The sequence below is a fragment of the Anopheles cruzii genome, chromosome 2, assembly GCF_943734635.1.
Source record: "Anopheles cruzii chromosome 2, idAnoCruzAS_RS32_06, whole genome shotgun sequence".
In the NCBI taxonomy this organism is placed as follows: domain Eukaryota; kingdom Metazoa; phylum Arthropoda; class Insecta; order Diptera; family Culicidae; genus Anopheles; species Anopheles cruzii.
In genome coordinates this window covers 33,151,704-33,175,872 of record NC_069144.1, presented here as the reverse complement: position 1 = coordinate 33,175,872, position 24,169 = coordinate 33,151,704, and the positions used below count along the sequence as shown (strand labels likewise).

Here is a 24,169-nt window from a genome sequence, read left to right as displayed (position 1 = left end):
CATCTCTCTTTTTTCACACAGTATCATCAATCCTACCCTCGCAATTCAACACAGTGCTAAAAAAGATTCTTAATTCGTTTTACTTCGAAAATGAAACTAATTAAAAATTCTACTTCTGGACAGCAAAATGGCTGACGTTGGCAGTGATAAATGAACGTGATTCATATGACTAAAAAAGCAAAAGTTAAAATCCGAAACGAAAGAGCAAAAGGTTTTCAGTAGTTTATGAATGTCAGTTTAATTTTAGAAAATTGTATGTTTGCCTGATGAATTGTTATTAAATAAGGCGTTGTAAAATTTTGGATAACTTTACATGAAACCTCTCGGTTCGAATGAAATAATTACAAACCTATAGTATTATCATACAAACTAAACTAAAAGACATTTATTTTTGAACACCCACGGCGGCAACGGCGGGTCTAACAAAAATGATGGATTTTTGGTAATACGTATGTGAAATTGGAAAGTGGATTTTTATTGATTTGGCAGAAGTTTTTGAGATATTGTCGCTTAATTTGAATTCTTTCGAAGTATTTGAGTATCTGCTGGTGAATAGAAAAGATTGTTTCGGAAGGTTATATTGACATGTAAATCGCCTAAAAAAAATGGTTGCATGTAGCTTCCACATAGCAAAAAGTTCCTCCATCGCTGCCAAATCGTCTGTGGCCACACCGGGTTTGACTTCAATCGAAATTGAACTACTTCCAGCTATGGTTCAATGCTTCTACATTTGCAAGAAAAGTGGGAGTTCGATTACTCCATCGATAACCCTCAAAAGCACAAAAAGTAATTAAATTTCTGTTACATCGCTTTGAAGTAACCGTCAAGGAAAAGTTGATTGCTTTCTGGTTTCGTGTAAAAGAAAATCAGCATCAGATCCAACGCCGTATGTTACCCAGTGCTGTGCTTGAAGCTAAGTAACAATAAGCGACGCGAAAGAACATAAAAGCAATCTTAAGTATCGTCTACATCAGCACTGTGTTTCGAAATGAGGCTTTCACTACAAAGGATTTTGTTGTTTGTACAGATGACATAATTACAAGTTCACTTCTGAGTTGATTCTGACTCTGTACACAATTTTTGTTTCCTAACAGCATTTAAGCTGTTGTGATAATGCTGTGCTTTGTGTGCCTGTAAACACAAATCTTTCGATATTTGAATAAAGTACCATTTCATAATAAAAACAACACTCTAAAGATCAAACTTTGACTTTTGCAAAGCAATCACTCATTATATGCAATGTTTTCATATAAATGTCGATTATTTCGACAGCTATTTTGTGTTGGTCCTTTTCATTTGCATATATCAGTGCCAGATGTCTTTAGTTGCTGGCCAGGCTATGCTTCGTCTCGTCTAACCAAATACATCACCGGCGGAAGATGTCAGAAAGTGCTGAAAACCCGACGAAGTTGTTACGTATTCGATTAGTTCGTAGGAAATGTTCGTTGTGACCTGAGAAACTGAGAGATATGATAGAGTTTTATTACACCCATTATAGCTAACCATCAGGCTGTAGTCTATCAGTATCGGCAAACTCAGGAAAAGACTTTGCCCGGGTTGTAATCAAAGTGTTACAATGTTACAACACCGTCTTTTTCGCAGCACTCAACCCAAAGGCAGAAACTTGTTTACGCCAGTTTCGGTACGCTACTTGCGCCCGAAATCGATCTTGAGGGTTCTTAAAAGTTTATATCACGAAAGATGTTGTGACCATTTGGTCGCTGCTTTTAGGCTTTCGTATTTGTGTTTTCGGTTCGACATTGTTTTCGTTCCAACACCACGTGAAATGAAAAGAGCAGCTTTTTTCGCGGCGTCAAAATGAGACAACGCATTCCTATGACGGGTATCAGAAAATGTGTAAGCGCTGAAAGTTGGAAGAAAAGAGTGGGCATGATGAAAATTGCTTCAAAGATGGACAAAACTTTGTGACTAGTGACTAACCGCTGAAATTGTGTGTCCCATCGGTCTGCCCAAATAGGACATCCAGTCTGCAAATGTCCGGAATGAGACAGCGGTACTATGGCGACGATCCTGCTGAGTAAGGACAATAAGTCCTTCATTGGAGCCACACGCTCTTCGAGCTTGCCCTTTGGGGAACCGGAGTGTATTGGTGTGGCGTCTTGGTGGGTGGGTGGACGCGTTGGATCGTTAAGAAAAGTTCATTCGTTTCGGAAACCAAACGCTTCGGGGCGACGGAAGACACAATGCAAAAAAAAGAAGAAAATCCCGTGCGGATATCATCAATACGGCGCGAGAGCTGCACATACTTTCCAATCAATTTTTTGCGTCGTCCTTCGTACTAGCGAACGTTACCGTCTCCAGGCGAGCATTATGTCGCAGCGATGCGTTGGAGGCAAAAGGGCGCAGGGACTCCTCCCTCTCGTGGACACCGTGGGTACCGAAAACTTTTGCTTAGGAAGCTCCTCCTTCGGGTGATTGACCCGCTTTGGGGAATGCTTAGTGCTATCCCCATGGTGAACGGGTGCTGTAGTGCGAGAGTGGATTCAACGAGTTACACAACAAAAGTTTGGTTCGCCAAGTGCTGCTGATGTAGCGAGTGGTTTTTCTTTGGTTTTCTTCTGGTCTTTCCTCCACAAAATTGTACTTCCTTAAACACACCACAGCCCACTAAACTCGTACGAGCACCATCACGATTGTCGGAAAAAACATTCCCGGTCTGACAAATAACAGCGGCTATGTTTCTGCTTCCTTGCCTGTTGATGATGTGTAGTAAAATATATTTACTGACATATACGGAAACATAAAATGCAGTATGTGTTTGCGCAACCTTGGGACTCAGAAACTCCAAGTATTGTTATTTTCAGAAAGCTTCAGTCGATGCGTAATTTTTCAAACACTGAATGCATTCAGTTCTACCAAACACGATTTTATCACCAATTCATTTATGGCAGCCAAATAACTAATGGTGGAAACCCTTATATCAATATACTAACCGACCGTGCAAACTTCGTTCCCTCCGAAGGTGAATTTTGGAAGAAAACAAACATTCATTAGAATCAACATATTTACTTGGTTTGACAACGGCAATGACAATGTACAATCAATATCGAACCAATGAGTAAACATCATCGTTCGACTGAAAGTTGGTAAAAAACTGCGCCGATAGTTAAATGTGTAGGTGTAACTAAGTGTATAAATTATTTCTAACAACCGTGGTATGCACGGTGCATTGCCATTGTTATCAAAGTAAAATTAATTGGCCGGTATCTCGGTTGTTGACCGATTCTAGCAGTTCCAGATCAAGATATGGTGCTAGGTGCTTCATCTGTTGATAAATTCTACTGCGAGAAAAGTTCTGTTCGAAATACAATGAAAGAATGCATGAATAAATAAGTCATGAACTATTTGACGTACAATTGTCATTCGGGCGCAACTATTAAACTTCATATATAAAAATGTTGTACATTGATTTTCGCGTAATGGCAGTTCCGTTGACGATTTTCTGCTCTTTCGTCGAATGTCGTAGAAAACTTTTTCGTTTTGCTTTCTCCCACCAGATTCTTTTGCGATTCATTCATTTGATTTCGAGACCGAATATTTAATTACGCCAACCTGCCCTTCAAATCTTCTTACGCTGAATCCCTTCAAACAATATTGACTTCAAGGCTGACGTGAAAAAAACAAAAGTTTTCCATTTCAACACTCTACGCCAGCCAGTGAACCCTTTCTGATGGTGAGTTAGGTTGTTTTTTCGGTATTAGTCAGAAAAACGTGGATGAAAATCCCGAATTCGGTTCGCTTGTAATTCTAATTTAATTTAATCCCTCGCTGAGAGCCTCTTCACGTCTGCCGGCATTCTAAAACCATCGATCGTGTCTAACTTTCCAGGAGACAGAACGAACCCAGTTGATGGTTTAAGTCTTATAGCCGCCCCCTCTCGGGGATCCTTACGGAACAATTCCACTCGGTTCATTTTTAGAAGGCTGTTTGAAAAATGCTCACCGCTTCCGGAATGGTAATGCGATTTTAATGTTTCGCGAACACAATGTACAGCGGTAACGGCACAGTTGTTTGTGATGAGCATAATACTTTGGGATTGGTTGATTTTGCGTCTCGTGGTTGATGTCTGTCATATTTTTTCTCAACAGAGATTTTCTCGACTTTACTTAAGTTGCGATTGGAAGCCTTCCCTGCACGTCGTAAAAAGAAAGAAAATTTTATCGAAGCAACGGATAATGTATGTATTAAAAAAGTCTTTTTCCTGGGGATTCATCCATAAACATCTACAATAAAAGGTTGCGATCAACGCTAGCATCTACTTTCTTTTCTCCCTAACTAGGCTGAACTTTTTAAAGGAGAATATTCTTAGCAGCGTGGAGTGTGTTTGACGAAGGGCCACAAACAAGGCATTGGTTTGAACAATAAAAACCATGAAATGTTTTTTATGTAAATGGCCTACAAAAGAATGCACATCAAGGGAAATAAAATTGTGCACGTTTGACAAGGTATTTTTGACACAAAAGTCTAGTTATGGGACTTTTGGCGTAGCGTAAGCAGTTACAAAGAAACGGTTACAAACTATTCAAACTTGATTTGAGAGGAAGTTAAACGTGAACGTAATGTATTTATTATTCAGTGATTAATGAATGCGAATATAAAGCACGTACAACGTTACTCATAGTTGTAATTTTTTCAGATGCTTGTTCACAAAGCTATATTGATTAAAGTAGGTGTTGTTAAAACGCTTGTATATTTCGTATTATTGCACCTTACTACAACAATAAACTGTGCAAAAGTTAGTCATTATTTGAGAAAAACTGGACACTCAAATTGGCTCAATATTCGGGAGTCACTTAATATTATTATTATCATTATTAGAACTGATAGAACCGTACTAAGCACCAACTTTAAATAAATTATTTAATGTTGACGAACTGTTCTGTTCAAACTAACGTCTTTCGCCTGGAGCCGATTAGTCGGTGTGGCGAGATTGATGATCAACGGACGTGCAACTATTCAAAAGTTAATAAAATAGTAACCAAATCAAATCCCCACCACCACTATCACTACAATCAATATTCAATCGTTAATTATTGAACAAAATTGTTGCTGCTCATGAACGAAAGTTAATAAACTCATTAGAGCATTTTTCTTTAATTAGTACCTAAATAGCCACGTTGCATATTCTCATTTTTCTAATAGTCGACGAAAGAAACACGTTGGTCCTAAATTTGAACCTAAATGAAATAAAACAAAACGAAAACAAAAATATTACAATGTCTTATGTTAGAGTTACCTATAAGATATCCATATTACACATCTATACTTTTTTTTTCTTATACCCTTATTGATAAGATCTGTTCAAGAGAAGTTAAAACTAATATAAATACTATATTTTAAATATTAAAATAATTAGGTAATTTTTTTTTTTATTAAGAGCGAGTACTATATTTTAAATAAAATTACTATTATCATTTTGAATTTTTACTTTATCATTTAACAAGGGAACACTTTACAAACAGTTACACTCTGCCAAAAATGTTGCGCCAATGTAGCGTGAGTCCAGCAACATCAACAGATCCCCAGCTTGAATATCTCACAATTTTTTTACTTTATTGTATGCTTTACTTCGACGAGCACTTGCCATTCATGCCTTCTAGCGAGTGGCATTCTGTCAACAGGTCACTTAACCTAGTCAACTGTCTTGATGTGGGGCAAATGAAAGGCTCCAACAAAGCTCCAAGATTTTCCCAACCACTCACGAGGAAATGGTATGCACTTCATTCCAGAAACTGAAGCATTTTTTACTACTAGTTTGATAAAGAATATCTATGGCTTGGTCGAGTTTTATAGTTTTTTTTGTCATTTTGTTCGTGACTTCTGCCGTATCCTATGTCTCATGGAGGTTGGCAATGCACATACTAGTCCCGTGGCAAAGAAATGTCAACCCAAAGGCACTGGGAAAAATATGACTGACTGTAAGAACACCCTTGGGTTGCTGCTGTGCTAAATTTCCATAATTCTCCCCAACCAAATTCCAGTTCCCTGCTGTGGCACAATGATTTCAGCTCTTGCAGCGTGGCATATTCCGGATAGGTTTCCATTTTTTCTTCATCTTCAGCGAATGAGCAACTGTGTGTGCGAAAGGATATTCAAGTCTGCGTGCCTGTGATAAAATGCCTCAAGGACTTTTGCCCAACTTCTTGTCATAGCTCCCAAACTTCCTCAGCTGCAGCATTTCTATTCAAGGGTTTTGGTTTTTGTTCACATTCTATCGCACTCTTCACCGTTTTTTGCATTTATCTGACGTTTGAACGACGTTTGGAAGTAGGGCTTACGGACGATCCACTGCGTGTGACAAAAGTAGGCATCAGCGGGAACAGATAAATGGGTAACCCTCAGCACAAAACACCCAGCGCCTCAAACCGAACCTCACAAGTTCTCGGCATTGGTGTGATGGTAAGCGAAACAGCGATATGACATTTCATAAAGCGATGTGCGATTGACAGTGACAAACAAAGTGTAGTACTTGGAAGTGTGAAAAAGCCAGCATTCTACATCATTTCCAGAGCTGGCTACCTTCTATGTCGGTGACGTGAAAAAAGCAATAATAAAGGAACAGCTTGTACGGAGCGTGTTCGCACAAAAAATATATTGGATTCCCATCTTGTACATAGCCAAGGAAAAACACCATAAAACCCGATACTCTAAAACCTAGGTTGAGTATTTGATAATGAGGTATTGCGAGTACTGCGTGATAAATTTGAGAATGGATACTGAGAGAACAAAGATTGAAGGAAAAAAGCTTTTTTTACGTGCAACTGGGTGAGAAATGGCTTCAACGGGACCAACACGAGTGTCCTTTATCTCAGCTTACTTTATGCAAATTGCCTCTAAATGAAATAGCATACCCAACAACGACATGGGAACCATTTTTCTTCGAATAACAATCATCTCCAACCATTTTACCTAAAGCGTATGCTCTCATCGTGGTCGCTGTGGGAAAACCCACTTTTTCACTTTTCCTTCGTAGCGCCATAGCACAACGATAAACAAACATCTCCAAGATCTTTCGTGATTGCTTTGCCTCGGAAAAACGCTGACTGTGCTGTGAAAAGGCAACCAGGCAGCCTTCCCAAGCGTAAGCACCATAAATGAAGAAATATTAACGCTGCGCGCCCTAATACATTATTAACACGATCTCGATGGGCATATTAGGTAATGGAGTAGAACGCAAAAGTTTACCAGCTTCAGGTTGTAGCGCTGTTTTCAGATTCCGCGGGTTATAATATGTTTTATTCTCATTCTTCCTATCTCTCCCTCTCTCTCTCTCTCCTTACATCAATTTTTTTCTATCCATCGCTCGTACCCTGTTCCTGTTTCTTAGATAAATTGTACCTGTCAATCTATCTCTATCTATCTATCTTTCTTTGTGAGTACTTCTATATTTTTACTTAAATGTTGGTCTGTCCATCTTTGTTTTGGAGACATCGAATTTCAGAGTATTTGCTGATAATTTTTTTCGCAAGTACTTTTATTACCACTTTTCCAATACTTATTGTTTCATGCAAAATTAGAAAAGTAGCGTTTTCTCTTTCCTCTGCCCTTAATGTACACAAAGTTTGTCAGTGGAATGATGGGCATCACACGAACATCAATATTGAATTAACAATAGAGCTTGAGCTATCTACACGGTAATAGTTAATATTATATACACTTGTGATAAATCATTTGATATTTCGTCGTGTATGCATCGAACGCCAGCTATAGTAACTAATTGAACTGATGGAGTTAAATTTTTACCCGCGGGAGTCTTAATGTGGAAATCGATGTTGTGATCAGTTTTCCTTAACTAGCAATTTCATGTTTAACTTGTTTAGCAGATAAAGTAACTAAAATTTCACTTCCTTATAAAAAGTTGTAGTCAAGCAATATTCCCTGACTACAGTTTTTTACTTTAGTTTTATGTTGAGTTCAGCAGTCGTTTCTGATGGAATGCTATCATTTGTCAGCTTATTTCCTTATTTTTGCATTCTGCCATCTATTAAACCGTCTCTCTCGAATTGTCAACTTGTCATCAAGAGCATAACAAAAGCCAGCTCAACTAGCTCTTAGCACTCCTTTAAGCTCGACAATGTCTTGTTCTTCTACCATGTTCGAATAAAAAAAAGGATACCGACACAATAGTATGCTTATGAAGTGGCACTTGCATCGTAGCACTTCCTTCTCTACGCCGTCGCCGGAAAATAAATTTGTTCCAACTGTGGGAGCAATTATTTTCCCCTTAACCGCATCCCACTGGCGACACTTGTGGCGGAACGGAAAAAGCGCAACTAGTCGCCACATTTGCCAGCAAATGACAAACGATAGCGAAATGCCGTTCGTTCGTGTGCTGTGCCTTTCTACCTCCAACCAAGCAAGTCAGCCAAGCCAACTGGCACAATAGCACACTGGAACATGAATCATATTGTCAGCCTCCTTTTCAACTTGGCAACTTTCCTTCTTCCTTTGTCATGTGCCATTTATTTTGGCCAAAGTTGAGCTATATTCCGCCTTCCCGTACTCCATTTTTGGCGTAACGTATCTAGCAACAGCACAATGCATACCAATGCCGGATATACTTCTATATTGGCAATAGTTAGAGGAGATGGTTCCGTTCTGTTTTGCTCGCCTCTGAGTTCGTCTTTCAAATCTGTCGCTTTTTTCCCCGCACATTCATGACACATTCTTCTGTTAGTTTATATATTTCCTTGTATGGCCGTGTGTGTATATCTGACGACAACAAACATCTACATCACCGGGAGAGTAAGTTGACTCAGCTTAAGGAATACCAAACAAACAACTATGCACACTATGCTATGTATTTTCCCAAAAGATTTTCCGATGGCGACGCTTGTATCAGGAGACATGGTGCACATGCGAAATAGTCGTAGTTTAAGGTGTCGAGCAAGACATTCATTTTTGCATCAACTGTCCATCAGAAAATGCACGCCGACCTCATATGATATGCAACTAAATGGAGTTTCATTGTTTAAACCATGGAAATATGACGTTTCGGTGAATCAAAATCAACATGTATTGTGGTATTTTACTATTGTTTTGAATTTTTAAATTAAACCTTCATAAGCAGGAACGCGATTTAATACCTGTATAATGCCAATTTTTCCAAAATATGTACCGCACATCTTACAATTAACTGTCAGGTCAAAGCTACCACGCAACTTTTGTTTTGTTTTAATCTTAGAAGAACAGGGCGGGCCGTATTTATTACCATCCAACTTGTACCGGCTGGATTTCATTCGAAACAAACAATAAAAAAATGCAGTAATAAATCAAAAGAATTCTTCACAATATCAACAGGACGTAGTGAACAATTTAAGCGCCGAGGGCCTTAGTAACATTTTCCATGAACCTACAATACATCCGGCTTCAGGACGACATGACATTTGTGGCATCGCAAAAAAAGAAAAAAAAAGGTCACCCGTAACACTTCCCTAGTTGGTTGAAAAAGTTATTCTCAATACATTTACATTGGATATTTCCCTCACATATACTTGCGACCGCTAAGCTTAGCGGTACATACAACGACCGCAATTCGTTATCCACATGTGTTATTCTGGGTAGAATAGCTAAAGTTTTGAATTCAGTAGCCAGCCAGCTGGATAGGTAGTTTTGGTTTCGGACATTTCCTTCTACTGCTGATTCGTGTTTCGATAAAGCATTGGTTCCAATGCAGATGAAGCATCTTGCGAATTCCAGTACAGTTATTGATTTTAACCCTCTGATCGACCCTCTGAAGAAGTCGCGAATACTTTAGTTAACAAAATGTCAAACCTTTCGGTTTTGGAGGATTTCTTTAGCAAAAGCTTTAGCTTTCGGACGAATCGGACGAAAGATGATTGAAAATCAGTCGTTGGATATGAAATGCTAATGATAACAACATATATTTGAATTAGATAGATAGTTTGATAGTCTCTGTAGCATGCAATTGTGTGTAATGCATGTAATTGTCTGATAAGAAGAAGAATTCAGTTCAATCTATCGATGAAATCGATCAATACAAACTTGGTCGCAATGAAGCCATCCGTCAAATCCAGGAGATCTTTGGAAAAAATGCAAAGAATTGATGTAATGTTGGGATATTCTACGTCGTTTGCGAGAATCACATTAAAATGCATGATATTACACGCAAGAATTGTACAACTAAGCGTTACACAGTTAGGTATGCCTCCTGCAAATCGATCTTCTCATGATTTTTTCGAATTTAAGTTACAAAAGGAAATATGTTAGTTATCAATAAACTACTTTTTTGCTACTTCTTTCCTATCTTGGGAAATAAGGTCCAGAGCAACGCAATGTGTATGATGGAGTTATAGAGGATGTTTCGAACCAAAGGGGAGGATTCTATTTCTGAGATGCTCCTCGGGCTAAAAAAGGACACGTCATCGTCAAGACGCAGACGACAAACTAAACGCATGTCTGAAAAATCAGTTGTATGGCAATATGTACAGAACATGTAATTGAAGAACAACATGCGTGTACAATGGCACAAGGATGCATCAGACACGTAGATCCCCGCACTAAGCCACCTGTTACGCCGGTATCACGAATCGAACCCATGGCCAGCTGCGTGACAACGACGAGCTTTACTGTTTGCTCTATCAATTGCTATATTTAGCAACGCGCTATATTAGTAGCAAAAAATAACATAAAATGCTATTAACTGCAGCATTCTAGATTGGATACCTGGAGCAGTTACTTCAATGTTCAATATGTCCTTTTCATGTTCCATATCCCTCAATTGAAGAATAACTATTGGATATAATGAATGTTTGCTTTTATTTCCAAAACATAACATTGACCGAAACGAAGCTCGCCGGGTCGGCTAGTGTTAGCTATAAAATGTAATTTTAATAAACAGTCCGTTCCTCTAAGAATAAAAAAAAACTTCCAGTCCTTATTCAATAGATTTTTTAATAGCAATTATAAAAAACATTATTAGTAATTCACCTTTTTTCCTGTAAGTTTGAGTGGTTCAAATAATGGTCAACAGATAAAATAGCAATAAATTTAATCCCTAAAAACGATGTAATTTTAATCTTCAATAATTACTTAATTGAGCGCATTTTTAATTAAACAGTGGAATCAATGTGTCAAGAATAGTACCGGTTATGCAACTGCTGTCAGAATAACGGTTATGGTAAAAAAGCAGCGAAGATCTCAAACACGTTTAATAGAAATGTTCACGTCCTTGCTATCAATCACAAAAACCGCAAGGCCGGAAGCTACGACAAAGAAGTTGTATCCTCACATTTTTCACTATCTCCCGAATGCGACCTCAGTTGTATATCGTTGTATTCGAGAATAAAAAGTTTCTTCTTTTATCGCTTCGAAAGGTATTTGTTGTCACCCTAAGGCTTGGATGCTTTAATTTCGTATTGCCTTGCTTTAGACAATCTTATAACGCTCTTCTTGTCAATAGCCCTTCTGGGCCTGTGGGAAAATAGCGACAGGCAAGGACTTCTTGCTATCCTGTTTACGCGTGTTCGCTTGAGTGTGTGCACGCGTGGCGTTTCTTGGATACGAGCTTAAAGGTTAAAGGTCGGCTTTTATCTTAAAACGAGTTTATGACTTTCAGTTTATAGCGACCGGTAGTCATTTGTCCAAGCTCTACCAGGGCGCTACTGGTGGGTATTTTCTCTGACTATTTGACCCATTCGGCTTTCAGGTTTGAGAGTCCTCCGTATTTTTCTCATGTAGCTAATATCACCGAACGCCAGATTCGTATTCCAAGAAAAGTTTTTGGGTTAATACGAGTACGAGTAAATTTGTTCAGGGAATTTATTTCGACTACGGTTGAAGTGGCACCGCGGCATCTTCAGAGTTGAGCCGCTCTGGGCCTGTCGTATGTTTGTGACAATTTCAAGTGACACGTCTCGTTACTGGAAGGTCATAGCGGAGTTGGGAGCCCCAGGCGAAGATGAGACTAGAGTCATCCTACAAGAGATGAACGCGCTGATATACAAACGAATTTTATTCGTTTCGTTTTTTCCGAATAGCTCTTCATTTTCGGAGGGTAGATTGCCTCCGCAATACTGGGCTCTGTTATTCAGAAGGGAAAGAGTGGTTCCGAGCGGATGTTGCACGGATAACGGCCGGCTAGTCAAGAAAGGGTGAGCGAGATCTCGATTTAGGTAATCGAGTTATAGCGCTATAAACCATTCACCGTGGCTACGTGCTGCATTTAGAATCTCGGCATTTTGATGAGCCGAGGGAAATCTGTTTCAACCTGCCCAATTCTGAGGTGCCCACAAGGAAAGGAGTGAATCACCGACAGGACAGCGTGTTGATACCGTGATAAACTTCTCTTATTGCGTCCAAGTGGCAATCAAGAATAGATCGCATAGGAGGTTTATGTTTTCATACCACAAGCTACTCAAGCCTTTTGATATATGCTAAAATTTTTTATCTTTTCGGTGATTAGCACAATTAGCACAAACTTATGCTTTCTCATATCTGCTCAAATTTTTGCACGTTCTCGCATTAGTCTTCCATCTGACTCCTTCTGTTTTAACCGATGTACCAATATTAACCAATATTAATAAAGGCAATATTTGTTTATTAACCTACGCATAATCAGCATATTGTTAATTTTGCGATAGATTACTATTGATACAAATGAAAAGAACGAGAATGCATTTATTGTGTTAAATTTTCATTCGTACTGTTCCTAAGTTCCTAATTTTATGATTTAACATACTAAGAAACACTCATTCGATCTCAAAAAACCAATACTCATTCAGCCATGTTTCTATGTAGCTGATACATGATAGCTGAACAATGTTCCACAAACATTGTTTATCAATATAATAAACTACGCTTGCAATACAATACGTAAGTAGCGATAAACCACAGTGAATAGTGAATTCTCCGATTTCGACTATTCTTTGGAAGTTTTATCTTTTAAGCTGCATAAGTTAGTTACTAAACCTGTGCGCCTGCCAGAAAACTCACCATCTTCTAGCACTTCTATCCTTCAAAAATAAGAAGCATGTAGTGCCAAACGGCAGGCCTACAGGCGATTTCCTTTATTCGTACCGCTTTTTGTGCGCTGCACCAACCTCTTTTGGGCTCCTAAACAACCGGGAGAGAACAAACGCATATATGTTGGTATCTTTCAAGGACCAAAAAGAAGGACTTGTCCTTGCAACCCAACATTCATGGAATGCCAGTTTTACATATTCCCTACACATAGCTTATCATCGTATCCAGCAGTTGCTTTCTGTTTCCATTCAATTGCGTTCTATGATCTCAAAGCCTCTAAAGTAATTTATCTTTCCTAATTCAGTCGCATTAAGAAGCAAGCAGGCCGAATAAAGCAAGAACAAAGTGTTGATATTGATTGAAAAGAAATAAAATATCTGGCTCAATGTGATGAAGCAGATCCTTACGAACAATTTTATTATCATTGGAGAAACTAGAGGCACCAAGTTGGTGACGAGTATCCATTTGGTACGCATTTGTCAGTGTTATCAATACCGCCATAACCCCATCTTGTTAACTTGCGGCCATCAGGAAAAAAATCACAAAACTCTGTTTTCATTTTGAGTTAGAACAATACTAATTTACTCTGTACGTTCGGAACCTAGCAATAGTTTCACCTGCCATAGTTTGTTTATGTAAGTGCTATATACGCGATACCAAGCCTTTTAATGGTAATTTTTCTCTTCCGCATCACCAAATCAGTTATGTGAAACTATTTATAAAACTGAACTATCGTTCAGTGCTATTTGAACCTTAAAACTGAAGGATAGTTTCACTCAAATTTGAATTTTGGTATTATAAATTAAGTTTCTGGTAATTGAAAAACTGTTTTATATACCTACGGTCGGTTGAAATTTTACTTAAATGTGCAATGTGAATAATGTAATACTAGTTTAATAACATTGTACGCTCGTAGAACTTAAATACATAAAACACAAATATCCAGATTTACACGAATCTTTTGAAATTCGCTAGTATAAAGCGTATTTCGCTTTACCAATGGTTATTACTTCATTCATTTTTACCATTCCTCATGCAAATGCATCGAGTGCATCCAGGGCATTCCCAGCATGTTATGCGAGATCTCTTTGTTATGCTTTTAAGTGCATCTACGCCATGATACTTACACGATTGTGGTGTTGCTGCAAATTGCGTTCCCTAGAATCCCCACCAAGCAATGCATTTGGTAGATCTGGTGGAAGTATCTAGCACTCTTGTTTGCCTATCCGCTGGATACCAGTGCACGGGAATAAACGGTATTTCGGTTGAAAAATGCAAACAATTCGTCCAATAATGGACGCATGATTTCCAGTTCGAAATTAAGCGGCTTATACCACTGGCATCGTTAACGGGTACTGTAATCGTCACCAGACGCACAGCGGTTTGTATTCGTTGCCAAACGTTCACCGGTCACGGACTTACCGGGGTTTTATGCGAAATCGTTAGCAAATGCACGAACGAACGCTCGGCCTCGGTAAACCTTGTTGGAGTGTCACCCAAGCCTAGAACTTTGTTGCTACCGAACTATAGAGCAATGTGAAACGACTGTTTCGTGTTCTGGTACGATTTTATAAGTGTTTGCATTGTTTACGAGCTATACCTACTGGTTGCTGTTAGAGGAGGTTGTGAACTGCACGCCATAACCACGCACTATGATGGAAAGTGACTCATTTCCCGCTTATACCTTTTACTACGATGGCATTGTGTATTATCGCTGAAATAGGCACAACCCTGCAACCTCGCAAAGAGATTCGCGAAAGAGCGTAAGCCGCGCGCTTTTGCAATTATTAGCCCATAAATTCTCTAAGAGTTGAAGCTGGACAAAGTTAGAAATACACTATAAGGTACGGGAACAATGTCAAGCGGCGCGTACTCGCGATCACCCTTTATCCTAGCAAATAGTGCATCGCAACATTGTTTCATGTTAGCGCCATTTCAACCGAGTGAATGCATAAAATTCTGGCTAAGGGCATTTGTGTGTGTGTGTGATATTTTTTCTGTGTCCTGTCGCAATATCTGCTTTTCCCGGCTGACATAATTCAACCTGAAAGCAATTCCATTTACGTCGGACGTTGTGGATTTTACCGTGACGAGAAATAACCTCAACTCCCTCCTGCGCTCGTGTTCATTCAACTGAACGCTTGACCACTTTGGGGTAAGATTTTAGGTGATGCTGACCGTACACTCGTACATCCAGGCGGAGCATCAAACCAACATTCATAATTGTTCGGCGACCATACTTTTCACATTGCTCGACCATCACCTGATGTAGCCTCCCTGCCTCTTCTCTGGACTCATTGCCTGCAGCTGCTGCTGATAGCCTTCATCGCAACAATCATCGTCATCCCATATTTCGCCTTTGAACCGCACTGTTGAAACACACAACGATCACAAACTCTTGCAGCATAAATGAAAAGCTGGCAGCACCCACTGACCATGGCCTATGGTCGACCGTTGCATCGGCGAATGGCCACCAACTCGGATATGAGGCGATTTACGAACTCATACATATTTTCCGTTCGATTTTCTGTTCTGCTTCGGTTGGGTTCATAATTGGATTTTAAAATACTCTTTGCCTCGCTTTTTGTTGAATGGATTTTAGTGGCAACAACACCGCTGGCCGCTGGTCCAGCGAAAGGACGAATAATTTGGCACAGCGAGGCATATTCCAGTGAAACGATGTACCAGGCGTTGCTATAGAACTGTGAACCGTTTACCTAGGGGTTTTTTACTGTCATGTTCTCGGAGCTGGGTAGAGCTTGGGGAATCATTTCTGATAAAACACAGTCGACGTGACTAGAACCTTCATCAATTAAGAGCCACCATGCACATCGGGATTTAAAAAAGTTCGTTACAGCTATGACCAATTTTATGTTAGTTGGTCGCCTCATAGACATAGGTATTTACTATTGTACTATGGAAGGGATGTAGAAAAGTTTGGAAGGGTTCCGTCAACGAAATAGCATGATGCGTTATAATTACGCCTGGTATTGAGTTGTCCCTTTAATAAATAAATAAATAAATAAATAAAAATGTTTCGCTTACATTTTTCATCAATATATTCGTATGTGGTCAGATGGTTGTAAAATTACATGGACTTCGTCGTTTCTCGTATGTTTCGTACGTTTTCATCTAAACCGCTTAACAGGTGGGAAGCCCGAGGTTGGAAAAAATGTAGAAACTGTCTCACTTAGCACTGATCGCATATATGCGTGGATTGTAGGTGTCGAAAGCAACGAATCGCGACGCAAAAACATTCACGTCATGAAGATCCAAAACAGCATCGTTCTCCACAACCCACCAGACGTTTGATGAAGCTAGCCAAGCACGAATGAGATTTTTACACCAACCTATAATAACAACGTCGCCGTCGATGTTGATAGCATTCCATCTGTGCAGTGCCAGCAATCGCTGTTGACAGATTTGTTATTTCCAATTTTTCCGATTCCAATTTCGCTCGTTCGTTTCCCTCGTCAACTCATGCTACTGGTTCGCTTCATGGCGCCATCAATAGCCATAGCCGAACTTGTCTATCCATTGGAAGAACAGAACGCGGTACCTCAAAACTAGATCCGCACAGCGTGACAATCTTTCTTCAGTCGTTAGGGTCGCGACGAAGGCCCTGGCTTTCGAATCTGTATCGTCTACTTCGAATATATCAACGCCAATAGTATTTGTGGTGGAAATAATGTTCATGAATTTCCTCGTATGTTGGTCTTCAGTTTTTCCTCCTACTTCCGGTTTCATCGTTTTGGCACGAACGTATACAGCTTCAATGTTGAGGAACTTTTCCTGTTTGGAAGTGAGAGGTCATGTCGACGCTGGAAGGCACCGACGGTACCTTCCTGTTTATATCAGAAAGCCCATACCTTCGCGAGAAAGGATTGCTGTATCGAAATAAACCCACTAAGTGATGATCTTGGCTGTTTTCGAGCATCGGCTTCTATTTTATTTTCTCCATCATCGAGTTCAGGATTTACCCTCCGACTAGTACGAAGACACGAGTGTGAAATGACAAAATTCACATCCTCGTTCGAAAATTTCGCCATCATGACAAAAAAATGGAAAAATCATCAATGAAAGAGGAAAACATCGCAATCGAGAAAACGGAAACGAGTGGAATGAGCGAGAGATGGGCAGCAACAAATATTGCTGCAGTTATTGAACGGAAACAAGCAATTTGTACAACGCGATGAGCTGTGAATGTGATGCACAGTGCCCAGAGACTTTAAAATTTTTTTGGAAGAAGACAAGAATTTTTTGTTCAACGATATGTTGGACAAAGTTGCACAAAAACCCATCTGCTAGCAACCTGCAGAATTCCTTTGGATAGACAACTATAACGCTACTTCTCGTGAAAAACAGGAACGAGTAGCTGTGGTTCTCACATTTTTTATGCCATCTGCAAACGGAAAAGGAATTGAATTGATTGAGAAAAATCATCCAATTGAATTTTAATCTACCAAACCAAGTGCAAACCAATCTGAGGCGTGCAACTCGACAGCAAAAAAACGGATATTCGTTTGGGAAGTACATCACACTGAGTGCAATTGAGAAGAATGAACGAAGGGAATGTCCTTGCTTTATATGATTGCGATCGATTTTCAAATAGTCGAATAGTTTTCCGTTCGCTGACTTGGAAAAACTAAACGATTGAACATGTGTTGTTATTGTTACTGCTTAATTCATTTTCAAGCTTCTCGAAGCATTATAATTATTTGCAATTATAACCAACTCACTGTAACTCAGGAAAATTCGTTTAAAAGTTAACTCAATTATCATTCATATTATTTAGGTATCAAATTATTTAAATATCAAAAGTGACCGTATATCTTGATAAGTGTTGAATATAAACATAATGTTTTTAATGAAAACTACTAAAACTACTGTTAATTCACTTATCGACTGAAATAATTCAACTTAAATAACTTTCTAAGGAGCCTCTGATAAGAACGGGACTGTCGCTGAGAAATATTTGTATACAAAACCAAGCGTAATTCTATTATTCCAGAAGCGACTAAAGACAGTTCCAAATGCGATGAACACTCCAGAGTGGTTCGTGTTGTGCTCCAACCAGTGCATTCAACCAGTGTCTGACAGTGAATTCAAATTTAGTCTCGTGATAAATAAGATAATTAATTTTATTCATTCCTTCTACGTGCTTCAACAGGCATCTCCAACATTCGCGTTGGCGTTTCATGAACCTTGCTTCCAGTGGACCACCAGCGGGCAAGTGGACTCGGAACATTGAGAGAATTCCATCGCAAAAGTCTAGATAATTCCAAAAGCTGGAAAAGTTTCGTGTCTTGAATACCATTTGACTCAAGTGATTCGTGGCGATGGAAGTGGTTGGCCCAAGAACAAGAAACTATCGAAACCAGCTTTTTTTTCAAATGGTTTCTTGGATATAGTGAAAATATAAAAGCGTTGGTTTGCCCTTAAATTCAACATGTTCATATTTTTAATTATATAAAGGCTCACGTCTTTTTATACATTGTTCCATGGAAGTTCAAAACAGCGATATGAAATACTGAAGGTACTGAAGATACTGAAAGCAAAAGCGCATCTCTAAAAACACAATACCAAACAGTGATCCGTTTTAAGTAAGAAGCAATTATTACCTACGCGGATAAAGCCTCTATTGCTTGTTGAATCTTTAAACATGTTCTAATGTCCTTCCCCCCGTTGGTAGAGCAATCGGTAACGCTCGTCGTTGTTACTCAGCTGGCCTGGGTTTGAATCCCGGGACCGATCGTCACGCAGCTGACCATGGTTTTGATTCCCGATACCAGCGTGACAGTGGATTTGGCGCGGTACCAACAACCATTCAACAAAGTTTTCCATTAGTCGACCAATGAGACAAACATGACGAAAAGTGTGCTGTTTTTCTACCCTGATAAAGTCGGCGAAAACCACTAGTTACAAAATAAAGTACAAACTTTTTTATGTAATTCAAGATAAAAGTTAAAGAATCAAATCCGGCATTTGTTATATTTATAATAAATAACGTTGGGTAATTTCCTCTTTAAATATTAGAATTGATTGTTATCCTGCATTTGCTCAGACAATAAGTATGATTATTATTAATATTAATACATAAAACAGTCAACGGGCAACTTAGCCCAATTAGCAATGATCAACTTCACTTATTACTTATAACTAGAGCTAATCACAACATATTACATATTAATAACATATTAACTATTAACATGTTGTTCCACTTTTTACTTCTTTTAGGTTGCGCCTTTGTTAAATTTACCTCGCATCAAGAAGCTCAAGCTGCAATAACATCTCTTCACGGTAGTCAAACTATGCCGGTAAGTACAAGTATTCCTTATTTTGTCAACTTACTATTTCTGAACAACTAACAAGTACAAACGACTCTTCAACGTCGAGTTTTGAAATGTGCAACACCTGAAATACCATCAACAAGCGGAGCTAAACAAATCCAGCACCTATGAAGAGTACATTGTGTATAAAACATTTTAAAGGAGAGGTTATGTCTCGCATAATTTAATTTACTCAACGCATTCCCACTCCTTTTCTAATTATATGCTCTATAAAAACCCCCGAGTGAAATGGTTCAATTATTTTTTTTATTTTAGCAATAATGTGAGTTTTTATTTGAGTTTATAAAACATGTCACGTGTTTATTAGGCAGGCAGACGCAGGTATGCTGCCACAACGCCGCACAGCTCGTTTAAGAAGTGAAAAATCATAAATTGGTTTCATGAATAATTGAATTAAATGCTTTCGTCTATGCGTGGAATTTATGAAAATTGCTAGTTTAATTTAATTGCATCTCCCGTTTCACATACGGCTCGTTGGTTTAATCAGGCTCATTCAACGAAAGATGAATACTACAGAACAAAAGTCCACTTACGAATAGTTTATTTACTACGTTATTGCAATGGGTTCAATCGATGGTTACGCTTTACGCAACTGCCTAACATGAAGCAGTTAGTAAACATCGTACTAAGATTTAATTATATTTGAACATTTTTAAAGTCCTGAAAATACCATAATGTGTAACATTTGTTTCAACCCAAAGTTTTTCTATAGTGTTTGAAAGTTAAATAAATATTTGTTTGGTGAGTTTTCATTTAAGACTGGTTAACACTGATCTCCAGAACAAATTTTACAGGATCCTAAACATTCTATCTGCATACAATTTTAATAGAATCTAAAGTACGTCAGAAATACCAGAATTCCACTCCACGATAGAAGTTACCTGTTACCTTTTATATATATTATGCTAGATTGAAGTCTGTATTTTTCTGCTTAAACTACGCGTTCCTTGTCAATCCTAGCCGGTGATGAGTTCGTTTAAGTGTTGGCAAGATTAAATTGTGCTCGGAAGACCTATTGAAGTGATTCAAACAACATGGAAATTAAGAAAATTATAGTAAAAGTATTAGTTAAAAACAAAATCAAAGTACATCACATCATCATACCGTTCCTTATGATAAATTTTAGCTAGTGTAATCATTTTACATTACACATTAACATTATTCAAAGAAGCTGGTGCATCAAAAGGCAAGGTGACAATCACTATTGGACAGTTGCGTGAGTACAAGACTTCGTTTTAATTTAATTACAACATGGTTTAAAAAGAATTATGACAAAAACCGACAAACACTGTTGATTAAAGTAAACAAATTGGTAGTGTGCGGAATCAGAATGCCGATTCCAACAAATTTGAAGTTTTCAGAACGATGGGTATATCAATATTGAGAACTTTTGTCGAAACATGGAGAATGTTGTTCTTCTTATACTCCGAGCGACATTGGCCTGCACCAGAGACAATGTTAATCGCTGCTGCTTTCTGTAACGGTGTGTTTTATGGAAGGGGTTGTTAGCACCACGCCAACCTCCTGTCTCGGCTATCGGGAATCAAACCCAGGTCAGCTGCGTGACAACCGGCCTCGGGAATCAAACCCAGGTCAGCTGCGTGACAACGTCGAGCGTTACCGACTCCATCAGCGGGAGAATCTCTTTCAATAGGTAGAATAAATTGAAAATTGAAAGATTAAATTGATGGAAAAATTCTGTTTATTTGGTCAGATATTGCACGTTATATAGTATTTTTGGTTTAAATTTTATGAGCAATAGCCGAAAATATGAAAAAATGGACTCTAAGCTTCTTGAGAACGTTTGTTAATTTAAGTATAAAGAATAATCTATGGGAATGAAAAGGGACAGGGGGATGAACAAATATAGTACTGTATGAGAAACAGAGTCTAACATCTGAAAGCAAGCACAGACGACGCCCCAATGCAACCTAACAAGCACCCACCGTAGAGCATCAGGTGTGTCTGATGGTTGTATCAATAATCGAAGATTCCGTTTGCAGTATTTTCCACGGTTCATCATCGCCAACCGTCGGCATCTGCCAAAGTACATCCACCGGCTGTTTTAGGTTATCCAAATATGTTTGCTCCCCTTGATTCAAATACACGCTACCTTATGCATTCTGGAAATGTAACGTTCAATCTGAAGGCAGCGGAGAGCTGTTGCTCCCTATCTTGCCTGTTTCTATATGGGTCTTGTTCGATTATCCTGTTGAGGAAACCTGCTCACCAACCCCCCTTCTACTCTCCAACATTCGAAGTATCATCTCGCTGCTCTCAGCTGCCTCGTTCCGTTCAGGGCTAAGAGCTGCCGCTAGTCACTATCGAACGTCGTGCCATACTATGGTTCGCCGCAAGGACAATGAACGGCACTATCTACAGGTTACCCAAAAAAAAGCAAAAAATCTCTATGATGCACATGTAGCACTCAATTTACTTTTATTATTCCTTTGTTTATTCCCTTTTATTCATTTTATTCCATATTCGCCGAAATACTCTTTGCCTGCTCCTCCGGTTCTGTTCACGTTATACAACGGATCTCCCACAGAAAATGTCGGAGATTCACACATTTGGGTCTGTTTCCACCACCCAGCAACGTTCCGATTGTTCGCCCATCATACAGTGATCATTCGTTTCGGAGCGCTTACTCCTTTATTGGATTCCTTTTTATCGGCGGCTTTCCGTGTTGCTGACGGCGCTTTAGCCCAAAGTGCCATCAACGGGCTCTGGCCTCCTCTCACCTCCTCACTGCACGAATCTTTCAGCCTCGACGAAGATATTTTCCGAAGCGCAGCTAGAATAATCATCTACTACTTGCTCACCTTCACATGATACACACCACACACGGAGCCATCGTGAATATGGCATACCGCATTCTACAATGACGTTAGTTTTTATTTGTTTCTTTTTGTGCCTTCGCTGTAGGAGAATTGTTTTTCCTATTTCCGCTCCGTTACCGACGATTTCACCATATCCATAGCGATCATGCGGCAGTAGAATGGACTGAAACCTCGATTCGCATCTATTCTATATCCAACTCAAACGTGTCAGTTCCGGGCCGAAAATACGGGTATCCCGAAATTTTCAACGTAGAAAAAGCAAGAAAATTACTAAGATCTGTTTCATGGGGCTACTTTGGTCACTACTCACGTGTGGTCCGATGTTTTCTGCTACGGAGCACCGAAGCATTGTGTTGGTTGCCATGCAATGCTGTTTCGTTTCTATTAAACATTTAACGATGCGCTGCATGCATGGTTGACTCAACCATCATAGCAATTAGACGATTGGATCGATAAACCAATCAATTTATCAGTCCATCAGTGCACTTTTCATTTAGAAGGGCTTCTGAAAATTTGACAATTTTTTCGGAACTCAACACAATTTTGTTGCTTACGAATGAACAGCTAAACGCGGAATAATGCAAAACTAAGTGGGTAAAATAGTAATCGGCACAGTATAACTCAACAATGTACATTTGCAGCGGATAAATAACTTTACATGATAACATTTATTTGATAACGATTAATTACAGTTCAAACTGGACAGAACTGAAGAATACAAATTTAAGGGGACGCCTAAGCTGTAATATTGGAAGCTACAATTCGTCGTCAATCGTGTAAGGTTTATTTAAGTTCGACTTAGAACATTCGACCTTCAATTACCATCTAAATGGAGCTCAGCTGAAGGCAGGTGCGTAAATCATCTGACGTATGATAGAACATCTGGTGCATTCTAGTCAGCGTTGTTTGTAAAATGTGGTGTCAAGTTCAAACTAGAAGTTTCACACGTTTCGCTTGTAACTTGCTCGCCAGCACGGTACTTTTCGTGCAACAACCTATCTTAACTTGACATTGGGCTAGTGCTGGAGTATGTGCGCAACAGTTCTGGAGTGTTTAGCACACCCTGCGTTACGTGAATCAGTCAGCAGAAGCATTGTCGTACTGTTTGCCTTGCACAAGCGAACTCCGCCGTGACGACCAGGCTTCGACTCCGATTTATCAAGCCCCGTCAGTGGAATATTTATTGTACACCGTGAAACAACAGCTCGAAAATCGTTGCAAGTGTCGCTGAGTAGGAACGTAGGGCGCGAATCTCGAGTGGGAACGTGTCAGCCGTCGTTTCCTAAATAGACCAACACGCCATCCTCAACTTCCCGGAAATTCTTAACGTGCACGTGTCGAACGCGGTGGCCCGACGTGTCAACTATTTTGGGTAAAATGTTGTGTTTCAAAATGCGCTACTAACGCGTGGCTCTTTTGCGTCTAGTTTACTCCACGTCAACAAATGGCTCGTTGGGCTCGGCAAGTGGGCTCTGCGCCGGTTCTTTGCAAACGCACCCCTGGCACACTGAACCTTTTGGGGAGTGGCAGTGAGTGAGTTCGGTTGTGAGTTTTCTGCGAATTCCACCACGCACGCCAGCGAATAGAATAATATTTATTTAGTCGTTGTCCGGTAATTTTCATTTCGCCATCGTTTGGATAGAAGGAGTTGCCCGCCGTTTATGCCAGCATTGATGGTGACTAGTAAAAAGTTGTTACGGTACCCTAGCAAGGATTTGTAAACGACTATCTCTTCGTTAGGCATGGGCATCGTGGGACAATATGCACTTCGCATTGAAGGTGTGCAAAACGGAAAACAGTTGATATTTTAATTAAATACCGTTTCAGATAGGCGCTTGGATTGCCCATGAATAGCTACTATAACGACTACTTTCGAAGGGTGCGATTTCGATATCGTTGATTTTCTTAGGTAACCTTTTTTGATTCCTAAAGATCAGACTGGACTGTTTTTATTGACGCTTTAATTTCTTAAAG

The 24,169-nt window shown here is 39.4% G+C and overlaps 1 protein-coding gene across 3 annotated transcripts in view; it reads left to right on the top strand.

Moving 5' to 3' along the window:
• LOC128269116 (CUGBP Elav-like family member 4) overlaps positions 1 to 24,169 on the top strand; it is a 100,826-nt gene that overhangs the window by 52,995 nt on the left and 23,662 nt on the right. For all 3 annotated transcript variants that reach the window (XM_053006485.1, XM_053006484.1, XM_053006483.1), the window contains one exon: positions 19,243 to 19,322. In XM_053006485.1, the coding sequence (XP_052862445.1) occupies positions 19,243 to 19,322 (80 nt within the window). The remainder of the gene's footprint in view (positions 1 to 19,242; positions 19,323 to 24,169) is intronic.